Source organism: Camelina sativa, chromosome 7 (genome assembly GCF_000633955.1).
Source record: "Camelina sativa cultivar DH55 chromosome 7, Cs, whole genome shotgun sequence".
Taxonomy (NCBI): Eukaryota; Viridiplantae; Streptophyta; class Magnoliopsida; order Brassicales; family Brassicaceae; genus Camelina; species Camelina sativa.
The window spans coordinates 17,279,548-17,293,671 of NC_025691.1; the positions used below are offsets into that span (position 1 = coordinate 17,279,548).

Here is a 14,124-nt window from a genome sequence, read left to right on the forward strand (position 1 = left end):
AAGTCTAGGCCCCAAAAGGAACCTGTCCGTCAAGACCCTTCGGACGTGCCTGTCTGGCCGTGCCTGTTTGGCCATGCCCGTTCGGTCACCACGTACCTTGACCGCCCACGAGCTCCCCAGCTGACCCGCACAATGTCCACACCGTCCAGCTGGCCGAGCTTTGGTTGAGCTGGACGCTAGCTGGACGAGCTGAATGCTAGCTGGACGAGCTGGACGCTAGCTGGACGCTAGCTGGATGCTAGCTGGCCGCAGCTGGCCGATAGCTGTCTGCAGCTGGCCGATAGCTGTCCGCAGCTAGCTGTCCACAGCTGGCCGATAGCTGTCCGCAGGTGAACTAACTTGTTCATCGAGCTTGTTCAGCTCGTATTCCAGCTATTTGAGCTAGTAGCTTAGCTACTTAAGCTCATCTAGCTATTGTTTTTCTTAAAATAAATTGCCCCCCTTTAGGATCGTGAGACGCGGGCGTTACACTAAGTACTTAAGTAGCTATCAAATTTTCCCTTTTCTTTGTAGATGCATTATTATAAGATCTAATGAAAATCTAATAAATAATCGCTTGCCCGATTCAAATACTTAATTACATGATATTATTTATATATGTACATATATCTTTTAGATTGTAGAATTTAACAAGTGATGATAACAATAGCTTCACAATCAAATCTTTTACTTTATTTTATCGAAACCACAAGAATTTTATTTTTCTTTTTAAGGTTATAAAGAATCACAATGATCATCTAGTTAGCTGGATAATCAAATACTAGATTTTGACCCGTGTTACAGCACGGGTTGAAATACATTTCATTATTTTTAAAATATTATATATGTAATTGCTGATAATATTATTTGGATGCAACTCATGCAAACAATTTTTATGGTAAATATCACTCATGGAATTTAAATCTATTATGTAAGTCTTATATTGTTAATTTTAACCCGTGCTAGAGTATATAAAATTATTAACTCGTGCTAGAGTGTGTCCAACAGCTTCCGTGCTAGAGTATATAAAATTTTAACCCGTGCTAGAGTATGTAAGTCTTAAAATTATAATATAAATAAAAAATTTCAATCCGTGCTTTAGCACGGGTCCTAATTTTTATTGAACGTGGTGGTTTATCAATAAAATTTGTGGAAAAGAAATTTGTAATATTGTGTTTAAAGATCTTTGGAAACAACTTGATATAGGACTAAAATCTTCCGAAAATACAGTTTGAAATATCCATGATTTTATTTGTTACCATTAATATATCAATTATCAATTTGGAATATTCCTAATTAAGGTTGCACTCAATATTTAAGTGTAACCGATTAATATATGAATTAATCTATAACATATTTATAACCATTAGTAACCATTTATTAAAAATATAAAGTCTACAAAAACTATGTTGTGTATTTCCCTTTTACTGAAAAGGAGATGATTATAGCCAATATGACCAATGTCACAACGGTATAATCGAAACTTGGATTCGATTACTTACTCTTCAGAAACATACGATGATACGAGGGCTCTCTCACTTTCAAGCCTTCATGTTAATTGTAGGGTCAATATGCTTTTATTGTCCCCTAAAACATTCTCCCATCCAAATCTTGAATTACTCTTCCTCTGTCTCTACGATTTAAAACCTGTACATGTATTCCACCGATGGCATAACCTCATAATTCTCAATTTTGACAAAATCTCTACTATTATCATAAAGGGATCTCTGTCTAATGCATAAGAATTTTTTTGTTACAGCCCAGCCCATGCGATGCTTTTTCGTTTATACTTTAGCCTAATTACATCTTAAACCAAGTAAAATCCTAATAACAAAGAAGAATTATTTTGCAATCAAAAAGTGGGTTTAGTGACGTGTATATTTTGGTATTTCCATATTTTGTTATCATATTACCTTTTTTTAGTTTGACCAAAAGCAATATTTTTTTCTATAAATAATAAGAAATGCATTAATTTGTTGAATTATTTCCAGTTTTATAAATAAAAACTTTTAAAAAATCAATTAGGTTTTTATTACCAAAAAAAATTCCAGCCATATATATGTTTTGGCTACTTGTAATCCTTGTTATCTCTTCGTAATACATCTGACATATTTTTAATCCAACCCACATCATCTCTCTGAGTGTACTTCAAAGTAAAACATGACTTGCTTCCCTCTCTCAATCCTAAAAACCTTTCACATTCATCGCCCATCCAAATCCAAGAATACGGTGGAGGACCGGATCAGTGAACTCCCAGATGATGTGTTGGTCATGATCCTAAATAAACTGGTCACAGAAGATGTCATCAAGACAAGTGTGTTGTCTAAACGATGGAAGAATGTATGGAAAAAGGTTCCATACCTCGTCTTTGATTTGCAAAATTCTATCGTAACCAACATGGAAACTCTGACCGATCATTCTCATCGTGTTGCCAATGAAATAACAAAGGTTATTTTCTCTCTATTTTCCAGTATTCTCTCTCTATTGTTGTTTGACCATGGTACTGATGGTTAAATTGATGAGTACATTTTTGTTTGTAATACACTTGTATATATATAGAATACAAAAATCTTAGACAACTAGAGCCAAGCAACAATCTCAGATAATCCATGATGGAAAAGAGAACAAAAAGTTTACTCTATGATTTTTTTTCTACAACTTTTGTAAAAAAACCACAAGAAATTTTCTTATTACAAAAGTTTAAACATGTTTTCATATGGGGTTTTATCTTAAAATGTGGTGATAACAACGGTTTTTCGCACATTTTTTTTTGGAGCATTGATCAATATATTTGAAAAGATGAGCATAGATTGGAGATGCATTATTATAAGATTTAATGAAAATCTAATAATACATCTCTTGGTTGATTCAAATAGTTAATTACATGATATTATATATATATATATATATAGTTTAATGAATTTAACAAGTGATGATAACTGTAGCTTCAGATTCAAATCTTTAATATATATATATATATATATATATATGTGTGTATTGACGACTTATATTTTGTATATGTGTATAGTAGTTTTATTAAAACCACTATAATCTTGTTTTCTTATAGGTTATAAACAATCACAATGGTCATCTTGAGGGATGCACAATCAAACATGAGTATCACCAATGTCACAACGGTGTGCTGGAAACGTGGATTCGATTACTTACCCTTCAGAAACGTACCAGGAATCTCTCACTTTCAAACCTTCATGTTCATGGTAGGGGATATAATCAGCTCTACTTGCCCCCAAAAATATTCTCCCATCCATATCTCGCATCACTCTCTCTATGTCTATACGAGTTAAAAACCGCATATGCCTTCAACCGATGTCATAACCTCCTGATTCTCAAACTTGAAAAAATCTCTATTGAGGTTGACGTGTTAAACACAATTATTGCATCGTGCCCCTCTCTCAAGGTGCTGGTGCTTCATGTCATGTGGGATAACGGGAGGGCTTGCCTGAAGATTCGTAACAATAACCTAAAGCTCTTGCATTTGGCTTGCTCTAATGTTGATGGTATTGAGGTGTATGCACCTCTTCTGGATATTTTCTCCATTGACTACCGTTTTGATGGGATATGTGACTTCGTCATCAACACCCCTAGAATTTTGTTTACTACAAAATATGAGTCTATAAACAAGGGGAGATTACAAACCATGACCTATAATATTTCACATAAAGCTCGGGTAAGTACAAGCATTTGCATTATATATATATATATATATATATATATAGATATATCATTTATATGTTGTTTGACATGTTTAAGTTGTTTATATGAATTGAAGGAGATAGAAAATCTTGGGGACATGTTCTTGGTGGGTAGAGATGCTAACTTTTTTCAGCAGCATAAATATTTGGCGGTGGCCGTGGATGTAATGAACTGGAAAGAAGTTGAGATGTTGCGAAATGTTTTAGTCGCATGGAATGGAACAATGTTAGGTCTCTTCATATTATTTAAGGTACGAACATTTTATGCTTCAATTTTAGTTAGATTTGATGTTTTGTTTCCGTCAACACTTATGCCTGATTAGTAGGTATCATATGCAAAGCATGTTTATGTATGTTGTTGTTGTATACATAGGATAAGAATGTTTATAAGGAAGAAGGTGAGTCTTCGATTGGTGGAACACAAGAGAAAAACTGGGAGGAAAACTTGTTTCCCAATGCTGATTTCCGCGTGGAAGCTGTGTGGATGTATCATTTCCGCGCTTCGAGTAAGAAACAATTTGCATTAGCTTCGCGATTTATAATGCAAGGAACCGTGACGAAGAAGATGATGTTCATGACGCATTCGGTTCCTGAAAAGGTGAAGTTAGATACAGAAGCAGCAGTCGCCAAACTAAATAAACTTCCAAAGGGTAACGAAAATCTCAATATTGGATGCTCATGATGGTTTGAATCTAGTCCTATGTGACAAAATCTTGTCTTTTGATAAAAACATAAATCATGTTATTTTCTTCTTCCTTTCTGTAGTTACATTTTCTGTTGCAGTTTAAATGAAAAATAAAATACAATTTTCTTGCATGACTTATAATTTATTTTACAGACCATTTAGATCCAATAAAATATATTTATTTTGGTATATTTAATTTTCGATTACGAAAAAAGAAACAAATTTCAGTTTATTTAAAATTAAAAAAAAAATAAACACTCGAAGTGGAAACATGACTTAATTTCATTAAAAAAAAACTAAAAATCTTATAAGAAAAAAAAAGTTATTGAAAAAAGCCAGTCCAAAAATTGGAATAAACTGAGAAAAAAGACCCAACATCAATCATAATATAAAGAGCTTCCGTAGTCGAGTAGAGTTGAGCATTTGTACGGAAATTTGGTCAGTCCAATATAAAGTCTTGCTAAATGGTCAATCCCATGGTTCTATAATTCCTACTCTAGGGCTTCGGCATGGGATCCCCTGTCATTTTATTGTTGTATAGAGGTGCTCAGTGCAAATCTTTGTACGACAAAGCGGTCTAAACTTATTACGGGTATTAAGGTATCGATAGCCTGTCCAGCGATCTCTCATTTATTTTTTGCGGACGATAGTCTTTTTTTCTGTCGGCCACAAAGGAGCAATGCAAGATTGTTTTAGGGATACTTAAGCAGTATGAACGAGTATCTGGCCAACAAATCAATTTCCAGAAATCTTTGGTACAATTTTGGCATACAGTGGATGTGAACTTGCGCGAGGAATTAAAAGGTATTTTGGGCATCACTAATTTGGGTGGTATGAATTCTTATTTAGGCATACCGGAAAGTTTGGGTTGCCTAAAAACAATTTTTTTTTCATTCGTTCAGGATATATTACAGAAACGAACAGGTGGCTGGCCTGCCAGACTGTTATCAAGGGGCAGGAAAGAGGTCATGATTAAGTCAGTGGCTACAACTGTCCCTACTTTTGTCATGTCTTGCTTTCGTCTACCGAAAACGGTCACCCGAAAGCTTACTAGTGTGATATCTAACTTTTGGTGGAGCTCATCTGGGAAATTGCGGGGTTTACATTGGGTCGCTTGAGATAAAATGTGTTTTAGTAAGCGGGATGGGGGGTTGAGATTTGATGTTTGTATGACTGTAACACTGCTTTGTTGGCTAAACAGCTCTGGAGATTGATTACAGTTCCGAACTCACTATTTGCTAGGGTTTTTAAAGGTCGTTATTATAAACATTCTAATCTGTTGGATCCAATTAAATCTTACTCACCATCTTATGTGTGGCGGATTATGGTGTCTGCTCGCTCTCTAGTAAAAAAATGACTTATTAAACAGGTAAGATCCGGTGATTCCATCTTAGTATTGTCTGATCCCCGAATTCCTGCTCAATTTCCGAGACCAGCACTGCATTCGGGATCGTCTTTCGATCCTGAACTTTGATTTAAAACCTTCATTGACATGAGCTCAAACTCCTAGAATATGGCGTTGCTTTTGGCCACTTTTGAGCCGAAAGATGTTGCCCTTATTTATGCCTTACCTTTGGGTAGTCAAAACTCACTGGATAGGTTGGGTTGCCACTTGACAAAAACTGAGTTTTATACGGTTAAATCTGGGTATAAGGCTTTGCAGCAGCAGCGGGTTTCTTCCCTTGTTATGCAAGCTTGCAGCCCAAATATTATACCTTTACAAGCCTTTGTTTGGCAAATCCGATGTCTTCTGGCAAACAATCACTGGTTGTATAGCAACAACAACTAATCTTCGGAAATGTGGAATAAGATGTGATGTTGAGTGTGCGCTTTGTGGCTGTTCGGAAGAGAAAATTAATCATGCCCTATTTGAGTGTCCTCCGGCGAGCCAGGTTTGGGCTCTATCCCTGTCTCCGACGGGATGGGGGGTTTTCCCTTTGGCGTCTATCTATGCAAACATGGACTCTTTGTTTTGGCGATTCCAGCAGGTTTCTTCGGTGGATATCAATCCTTGGATTCTATAGTATATTTGGAAAGCTCGAAATGATAAAATTTTTAGTAATCTGGATTTTAACCCACTAGCGATTCTACGCTTACCAGAGGAAGAATCCAAGGTTTGGTTCTCGGCCCAGAAGGATCCTTTGGGGGATCCCCCACAAGCTGGATCCCGACCTGTTAGGGGTACTAATAATTTGGTGGTGGATAGTCCTATAACAAGTTATTGATGTTTTGTGGATGGATCTTGGAAAGCGACTGGCCAGCATGCTGGTCGCGGATGGTACTGTATTTCTCCTGTAAGGGAGTACCCCACTATAGGTGCAGCTAATCTCCGACGTAGTCTCTCCCCACTCTAGTTTGGGCAGTGCGGTGTATGATTGGTGTAGATAATCAAGATGTCGTTTCCTTATGGACTGTTCTGACTTGGTGAAGATGGTGTCTTCGCCCTCCGAGTGGCCTGCATTCAAGTCTTATTTCGATGTGATTGAAGTTGGTAAGGATGAATTTCTCTCCTTCTCTTTAGTCTTAATTCTCCGATTGTAGAATGGCAAAACGGACAAGCTGGCGAGATGTGCTAGTGTAGATTCACATTTAATTACATATATAAACGATTTACCGTCCAATTGGCTTGTTTGAACTGATCTTGTATTTTGTTAACCAAAAAAAAAAAAAACTTTCGTGGTGATGATGTTTCTCGAAAGAAAAAAAAATCGCTTTAGAATCCTCGAGAGATTTTGTGTCTACAAGGACGACAAGTTGGTAAGTGGTACGTTTCTTCTGTAAATACATTTTGATTGTTTGAAATGGGAATGATTAAGTTGCGATTTAATCTATCATCCCCATCTAGATCTAGGGTTAGGGTTTGAACTAATTCTAGGGATTCTTCTCCCTGTTTCCCCTATTGAATTACAAATGGTGTTTTCATGATTTTTTTACTTAATTTTTTTTGTGGTTTCTAAGTTGGTGAATTTGTTTATTGTTTTTCACTTCTGAGGGCTTGTCTTATTAATGCATTTGATTTTTGAATATCCCTGATCAGGGACATGGCATCAATTTCTGTCTCTCGTGTTCTCCGTCCTAATTCAATCTTCTTCAGATTCTATCCATACGGTACAGAGTAAGACAATGATGCGCTAAGTTGTCTCTTTTTATTCTGGTTACAAACAAACAAACTAACAAACTAACTAACTAACTAACAAATGTCTGATATTTTTGACTCTTTTTGTTCGAACTGTGTTTCAATTAGTGTATATTGGTCAATATGTTAGTGGAAATAGTAAATATACATATAGTCTCTATTTGTATTACAGTATTTCAGGCTTTTGTTTTGGCCTCTAACAACTATATATAAACTCACATTTATAATCTTTATTGAATTAATGAGAAAGAAATTATTTGGTAAAATGGTATCAGAGCAAAATATCTTAATCTCATTCTCCAACTAACTTCCGCTTCGATCCTTCAACGGAATCTCATCGGAATCTTCCCGGATTTTCACCGTCTCTCTACAATTTCAGCTCATCTGAGCTTCTCTTTGCTTCGTCTTTACTCTTCTCTTGATTCTGTATCGTCTTTTCATCTCTCTTCGAGAAGTCGACTCAGATTTCAATGGGAAAACACAACTGTAAGTCGAAGTATCGTTCTCTTGTACCATATTCACCAGAATCCGACACGGTGTTGTCACCTAGAGGCCACGACGAGTCATCCAAACCTCGCGAAGCTTCGGGATTGGTGAATCGCGGTCTGATCAGTCCGATAGTGCGGATACTCGCCAATCTCTAATTGTTCCTCCTCGCGAACCGTTTGAGGTATCTGATTCGACGGATAATATCTATTCTCCATATCATTTGCATAGCTCAAATCACCGTGGTTTAGTCTTAGCATAAGAACCTTTGGATGGGAATAATTACAGTGTTTGTATGGTTGCTATGATGACTAGTCACGAAGCTAAGAACAAACTAGGTTTTCTCGATGAATTTATTGTGAAGCCTGCGGCTGATGATCCAAATTTTAAGATTTGGTGTCGTTGCAACAGTATGGTAATCATGGCTAATGAACAGAGTTTCTAAAAATATCTATTCCAGCATCTTGTATATCAAGCATGCTTCTGACATTTGGAAGGATCTTCATACACGCTTTCACAAGTCTAACTTGCCTTGACTGTACAAGCTGCATCATCAACTTCATTCTCTCTGGCAAGGCATCATGGATCTGTCTTCTTATCATACTCAAACTCAGATATTGTGGGAGGAACTTTCCAACATTCAAACAACACCTCATACCATTGAGGATCTTCTTGCAGAAAAGGAGACTAATCGGGTCATAGATTTCCTGACGGGGCTCAATGACTCTTATGATAATCTTCACAATCTCTTTTTGATGAAGAATAGCCTTCCTTCTCTTTATGAGATTTACAATCTCTTGGACCAAGATGACAGCCAGAAGAGTGTAACAGTCTCTGCCACATGTGATCTCAGTACTGCTGCTTTTCAGGTGTCTCAGTCACAGTCTCAAGGATTTAGTAAACCAACTCAGGCTCCTACTTCTCTAGATGCAAGTAGTCCTACCTATCAGCGAAGCAATTGTCCACATTGTATTTTTTGTGGGAAAGCAGGTCATGTTGTGGATAAGTGCTGGAAGAAGCATGACTATCCTACTAGTTTTAAGCCAAATGTCTAAACTGACAAGCCATCTCCTCTTGTTGTGAATGTTCCTCTTGAGGATGCATCAAGTGATCCTGGTGCAGTCACTGGAGATTTGTTTACGACTCAGATTCAGCAATTGATGTCTTTCCTTGCCAGTAAGCTTCATGATAGACAGAGTTTTTAAACCCTATTTTCCTACTGCAAGTGCACAGCAAAGAAGTAGTACTTAGGGGTCGAATCCCATGAAGACCAAGTTTTACTCTATGGTTCTATTGGTTCAATTTCAAGCTAAGACAATTCAAAGTTAGTTTTTGGTAACAATTAAGCGATTAAAAACGATATAAAAAGGCAATAAACAAAACACTAGATCGGGGGTAATTCTCAGGAGTTTCAGAGATAACAACTAAACAACTATTCAGGGCATAGATTAAGTATCAGTCTAGAACTCAAACATAAATATAAACTGATCCATTGTCGTGGTATCAATAACTCTATCTGATCGATTCTGTGCGGAAACGCGGAGCACGTGCTCAGAAATCCGGAGCACATGCTCGGCGGTCCATAAACCCTAAACTGTCGTTTGAGCCCAGAATCGCAGACAAGCATTAAAGAACAGGAATGATATGTTCACAAATCACCTACACATCAACTTTCGCAGGTCTAGGATAATTTGCCCACTAATGTCTTTTCTAGCAACCCATTACACTTTTGATGAATAGATAAACCTAAAATCATAGATTGGGTGATCAAATCAACCTAAGCATTAAGACTAACAATAGTGAAGACAATCGATTATATAGAATCCTATTTGTGTTCTGTTGCTAACCCATGAAACCCCTAATCTAGCAAGAAAGCTACTCAGACATAGAGAAATGAATCATAGCAAAAGATGAGAAATTCAATGACATAAAAATAAAAAGGGTTCAGAGAATGCTTCACAAGGTAGCCGCTCTTCTCCCTCTCACAAAAGCGTCGCTCAAAAACCAAACGAAACAGGTCCAAATCTCTCTCCTAAAACCCTAGGTTAAATAGCATACAAGTAGAGAAAAATAAGAAAAGATTCCAAATTCAAATCTCCCTATTAAAAAGCGATCTCAGCCCTCTTTCTCTCACAAAGGATCGCCTAAAATAAGGGGAATTAGGCAGGGAATCGGCGCCTAGATGCTTGCCACGTGTCGTCATAAAACCGTAGAGTTGGGAGCATGTGCTCGGAAATCGGGAGCATGTGCTCCTGGGTCTAAAATCAGCTTTTCTGCTCCAATTCAACTCCTTTCTGCTCCGATTGCTCCTGCTGTTCCAATCCTTGCTTTTAGCTTCCTAGCCTCTTATTATAACCTGAAAAGGACTCAAACAACTACAAAACTATCAAATAAACGGGGTCAAAGTGAGTCAAAACCGTAACATATCAACTCCCCCGGACTTAGATCTTTGTTTGTCCTCAAACAAACTCAAACCAAGCGCCAAGAGAGCCAAGGTGGGAACTCGCAAAAATCTCAGAAACCGTGAGTAGACCATGACCTGCAGACCACATGTGTTAGAACAAGCTATACCACAAACTTCTCCAGCAAACATCTCCAAAACCAGAACCATAATTGGCAATCAAACCCAGAAAAAGATCACTTTCCAGACAAAGACTCTTTACATTCAATTAAAATTGGCGTGAGCTTCTCATTAAGGGCATTAAGCTAGTGAAATCGAGGCTTGGTAGATAAAAGGCTGTTTTAATGGTGGAGCTATAGAGTGTTTAGGGGTTACCATTACTTCGAAAGAGATGCAGGATATCGCACAAAATGGTAAGGGAGAGTGGACTCATTGATGTCCACAACCTCTAATCACTCTCCTCTTCTTATCTTCTCAAACTCAGCCTCTCTTTTCTCCTCAGGGTACAACGCATGCTCGGGGGTGTGTAACACTAGCTCTGGTCCCTTTCCATCATCCTTAAACGTTTTTTTTTTTTTTAGATGATATGAAGGATGATGGGGGATCTTCTTCTGATATTGCCCCTGGAGCATGCGGACCGTATCCTAGGCTCTCTCTCTGCTCAAAACAACTCGCGGACTCGGATGTATATAATTTCGGAGCAGGTGCTCGCTGGGTTGGAGCACGTGCTCTGTCCGTCCGGCTTTTTCCTCTTTGGTTCTCCAGCAAGAGCGAGTTAGAGATTGTGTCAGTCCTGCTCTCCCCGACCGTTTTGCACATAGCTGCACAGAATGAGAAAACAAAAATACAAGTGCAAGTGGTTTGAAAGGAGGTTAGGCTCGGGGTGGGTACTAACTTAAAATGAGCTAGCTATTCAGGATCAGCAAGATTGGCAAAATGAATAAGAAGTCCTGAATATGTGACACGTTCCCTATCCTAATGCCCAAAACGAGAAGAATTTAAATCCGGTTAGGTTCCAATAAAGTAGAGTCTAAGTCTTTCCGGTGAAACCTTAATGGGATGAAGCTTTTCTGGCCAGGAGAAGGGTCCGAATGTGAAGAGGTATTAGCTCGTCTCTGTACTCTTAGTTCTGCAACAATGGTCACTAGGAAAAACGGTCAAACTCACAAATGGTTAAAAACATCACAGATTTCGGTCCTAATTCCCACAAGTTTTGGTTCGACTCACATGACAAACTGACTCAATAAAAAGAAAAATAAAGAAAACAAAGGTCATAGGTGACCCTCCCCCGGACTTACTTCACACCGTCTCCGGTGTGAAAATAAGCCAAAGAGAGACCTAGACAAGAAGAAAAATAAAGAGAACAATAAAAATGAAAATAAAATAAGGCGGATAGGACAGTGATGGTGTGTGTAACCGCGATCAGGCGTCGGAATCGTCTGGGCTCTCGCTCTCCGAACGGGCAAGGCGGCGCCTCCGACGTGGTGGTCTCACTGGGGGGCTTGGGTCGGCGGCGGCGGTGGTGTGGTGGCAGCAACCGCGAGATAGTGCCATCAGGATCCGCCGCATCAAGCTGTTGTTCTTCTGCTGCGACTCGACCATCCATCTCCTGTAATCAGCGGTATCGGGCTCATAAGAGATCGGTGGGAGATCAAACTCATCTTGAGGATCGGATGATGTGAATGGTGGAATGCTGTCCTCGCGGTGGTGGGATGAGCTAGCAAAGTCCGCTGGTGGTGGATCAAACTGGGTAGGTGGAGGGGGAACATCTCCCAGAAGCAGTGGGGAGCAGGAGAAACGCAGATCATCCACCGTGGCTAGCTGCGTAAGCTCAGGAGCTGGGAGGCGAATGCTCCTCTGATTACCGTCAGGGCCACCGTACCGGTATGTGTAGAAGGGGTTGGCTAACTGGATGACTCGGGAGTGGACCAGATGCTGTATGTCAATGCGCTCCCTCTGCTCTACACGAGAATACCTCGTCAGATCGATCCGCATGTGCTCAAAGAGATGAGTGAGAAGGCTGCCAATCCTCTCTGTACGGCCAGAAGTCTTGTGCTTAGCAGCACAGATCATCTCAGCGAAGTGCATAGCCATGTTGCACCGCACATCAGATGGAGCAGGTGCTCCAGGAAACAGAGCATGTGCTCCGGGAGCCGCGGGTGTCAAAAAGCTGCACCCCAAGTACAACATCACCAAGTCGTCGTGGTGGACTTTGTTCCCGATGTCGCGGTTGAAGACGAGGTTGCTGAAGACGCGGGAGGCGATCCTGACTGCGGGATGCCAGATGCTCGTCTGGCTGGCCCTGTTGGAGCGGTAGGGCCCCGAAGCTATCAAGCTCCAAAAGGTGGCTGCCTCTGGGAACTTCCTCGGGAAGCTCATGTTCTCGTCCTCAAGATAGAACCCATAATGGAGGACGAAGTCATGCATGGGCAATTCGTAACGGCGCCCGCTGGCCTTAAAAGAGAATGTGGCGCCAGCGATGGATTTCTTCTCGGGGTCAGCGTGTGTGAGTGTGGCGGAGGCGAGGCACTGCCGGACCAAGTCAGGGTATAAGTCTCCCTCCCAAGTGGTAAAGATCCCAACACGCGCTTGGCAGAATATCTGGTAGACTTGGTCGTGCAAGCCAAGCATCTTGAGCGTGTCATCACAAAGAGTGCGGGTGGGCTCGATCTTTACGGACAACAGCTTGTTGTATTGGTTGGCGTCCCTCTGATCCCAAACCATGTCAGACTCGGCGGGTAACGAGTCATCGTTCATGTTGAACGGTTCTCCCTCGCACCGTGGCCACGGGAATGATTGTGAATCGTCGGTTGGTCTCTTAGTTGTGCTCTTTCTTCTCGAGGTGGAGCGTCTAGGGGCCATTTTGTACCTTGAGTGTGTGCTTAAATGGACTAGAGATTGATGATGGTGGTAGAAAATAATGCAATATAGTCTCAAAAATCACAGAAATCGGTCTATAGCTGAAAAAGTTGGCTTTTGTTGTTGAGGAGAGGTTGACGGCGACGAGAAGAAGAAAATAAGAAAGAAAGAAGAAGAAGGAGAAGAAGAAGAGAGGAGGGTTTTGCGAGTTGGTAGGCTATTGGGCCTGGTGGGCCTGAGCCAAAGAATTGCATTGAACTTACCTGGCCCAATCGCTCCTCTCTTTTTTTCTTTTTTTCTCAGTTCGCCGAGCATGTGCTCGGGTTGCTCGCGTCCTGCGAGCATGTGCTCCGCGTCTTCTTCAAACATTCCTGAAACCGAAAAAAGAAGAAACAAATCCTAAAAAGAAAAAGAAAAACTCAGCAATATATACCTAGTGGGTTGCCTCCCACCCAGCGCTTGTTTTAAGTCGTTAGCTTGACTTGGAAGCTCCTTAGGCAATAGGAGGGTCGCCTAGGGCGAAGGTTTCACCCCTTGCGTGCTCAGAGGCGGCAAGATATGGCTTCAGCCTCTGTCCATTCACCACAAATTCTCCTCCTTTTGTGTCCAGCAACACAACAGCCCCATATGGTCTAATCTCCTTGATGGTGAAGGGTCCGGACCATCGTGATCTTAGCTTTCCGGGAAACAGTTTCAGCCTAGAGTTGAACAACAAGACTTGATCATTAGGAGCAAAGGTCCTAGTGAGGATCCGCTTGTCATGGTAGGCTTTGGTACGCTCCTTGTAGAGTTTTGAGTTTTCATAGGCGAGGTGCCTAATCTCCTCTAGCTCATGCAGTTGCATCTTCCTCCTTTCATGGGCGCT

The 14,124-nt window shown here is 40.2% G+C and overlaps 2 protein-coding genes across 2 annotated transcripts; one reads left to right on the forward strand and one right to left on the reverse strand.

Annotated features, from left to right (window-relative positions):
- Window positions 2,140-4,374, forward strand: LOC104704697 (putative F-box protein At1g67390). Its single transcript, XM_010420738.1, has 4 exons — window positions 2,140-2,427; window positions 3,047-3,667; window positions 3,770-3,943; window positions 4,066-4,374. The coding sequence occupies exons 1-4, from the start codon at window positions 2,140-2,142 to the stop codon at window positions 4,372-4,374; spliced, it is 1,392 nt and encodes a 463-aa protein (XP_010419040.1).
- Window positions 13,753-14,103, reverse strand: LOC104704698. The gene has a single exon (XM_010420739.1). It carries the CDS (start codon window positions 14,101-14,103, stop codon window positions 13,753-13,755), a length of 351 nt encoding a protein of 116 aa, XP_010419041.1.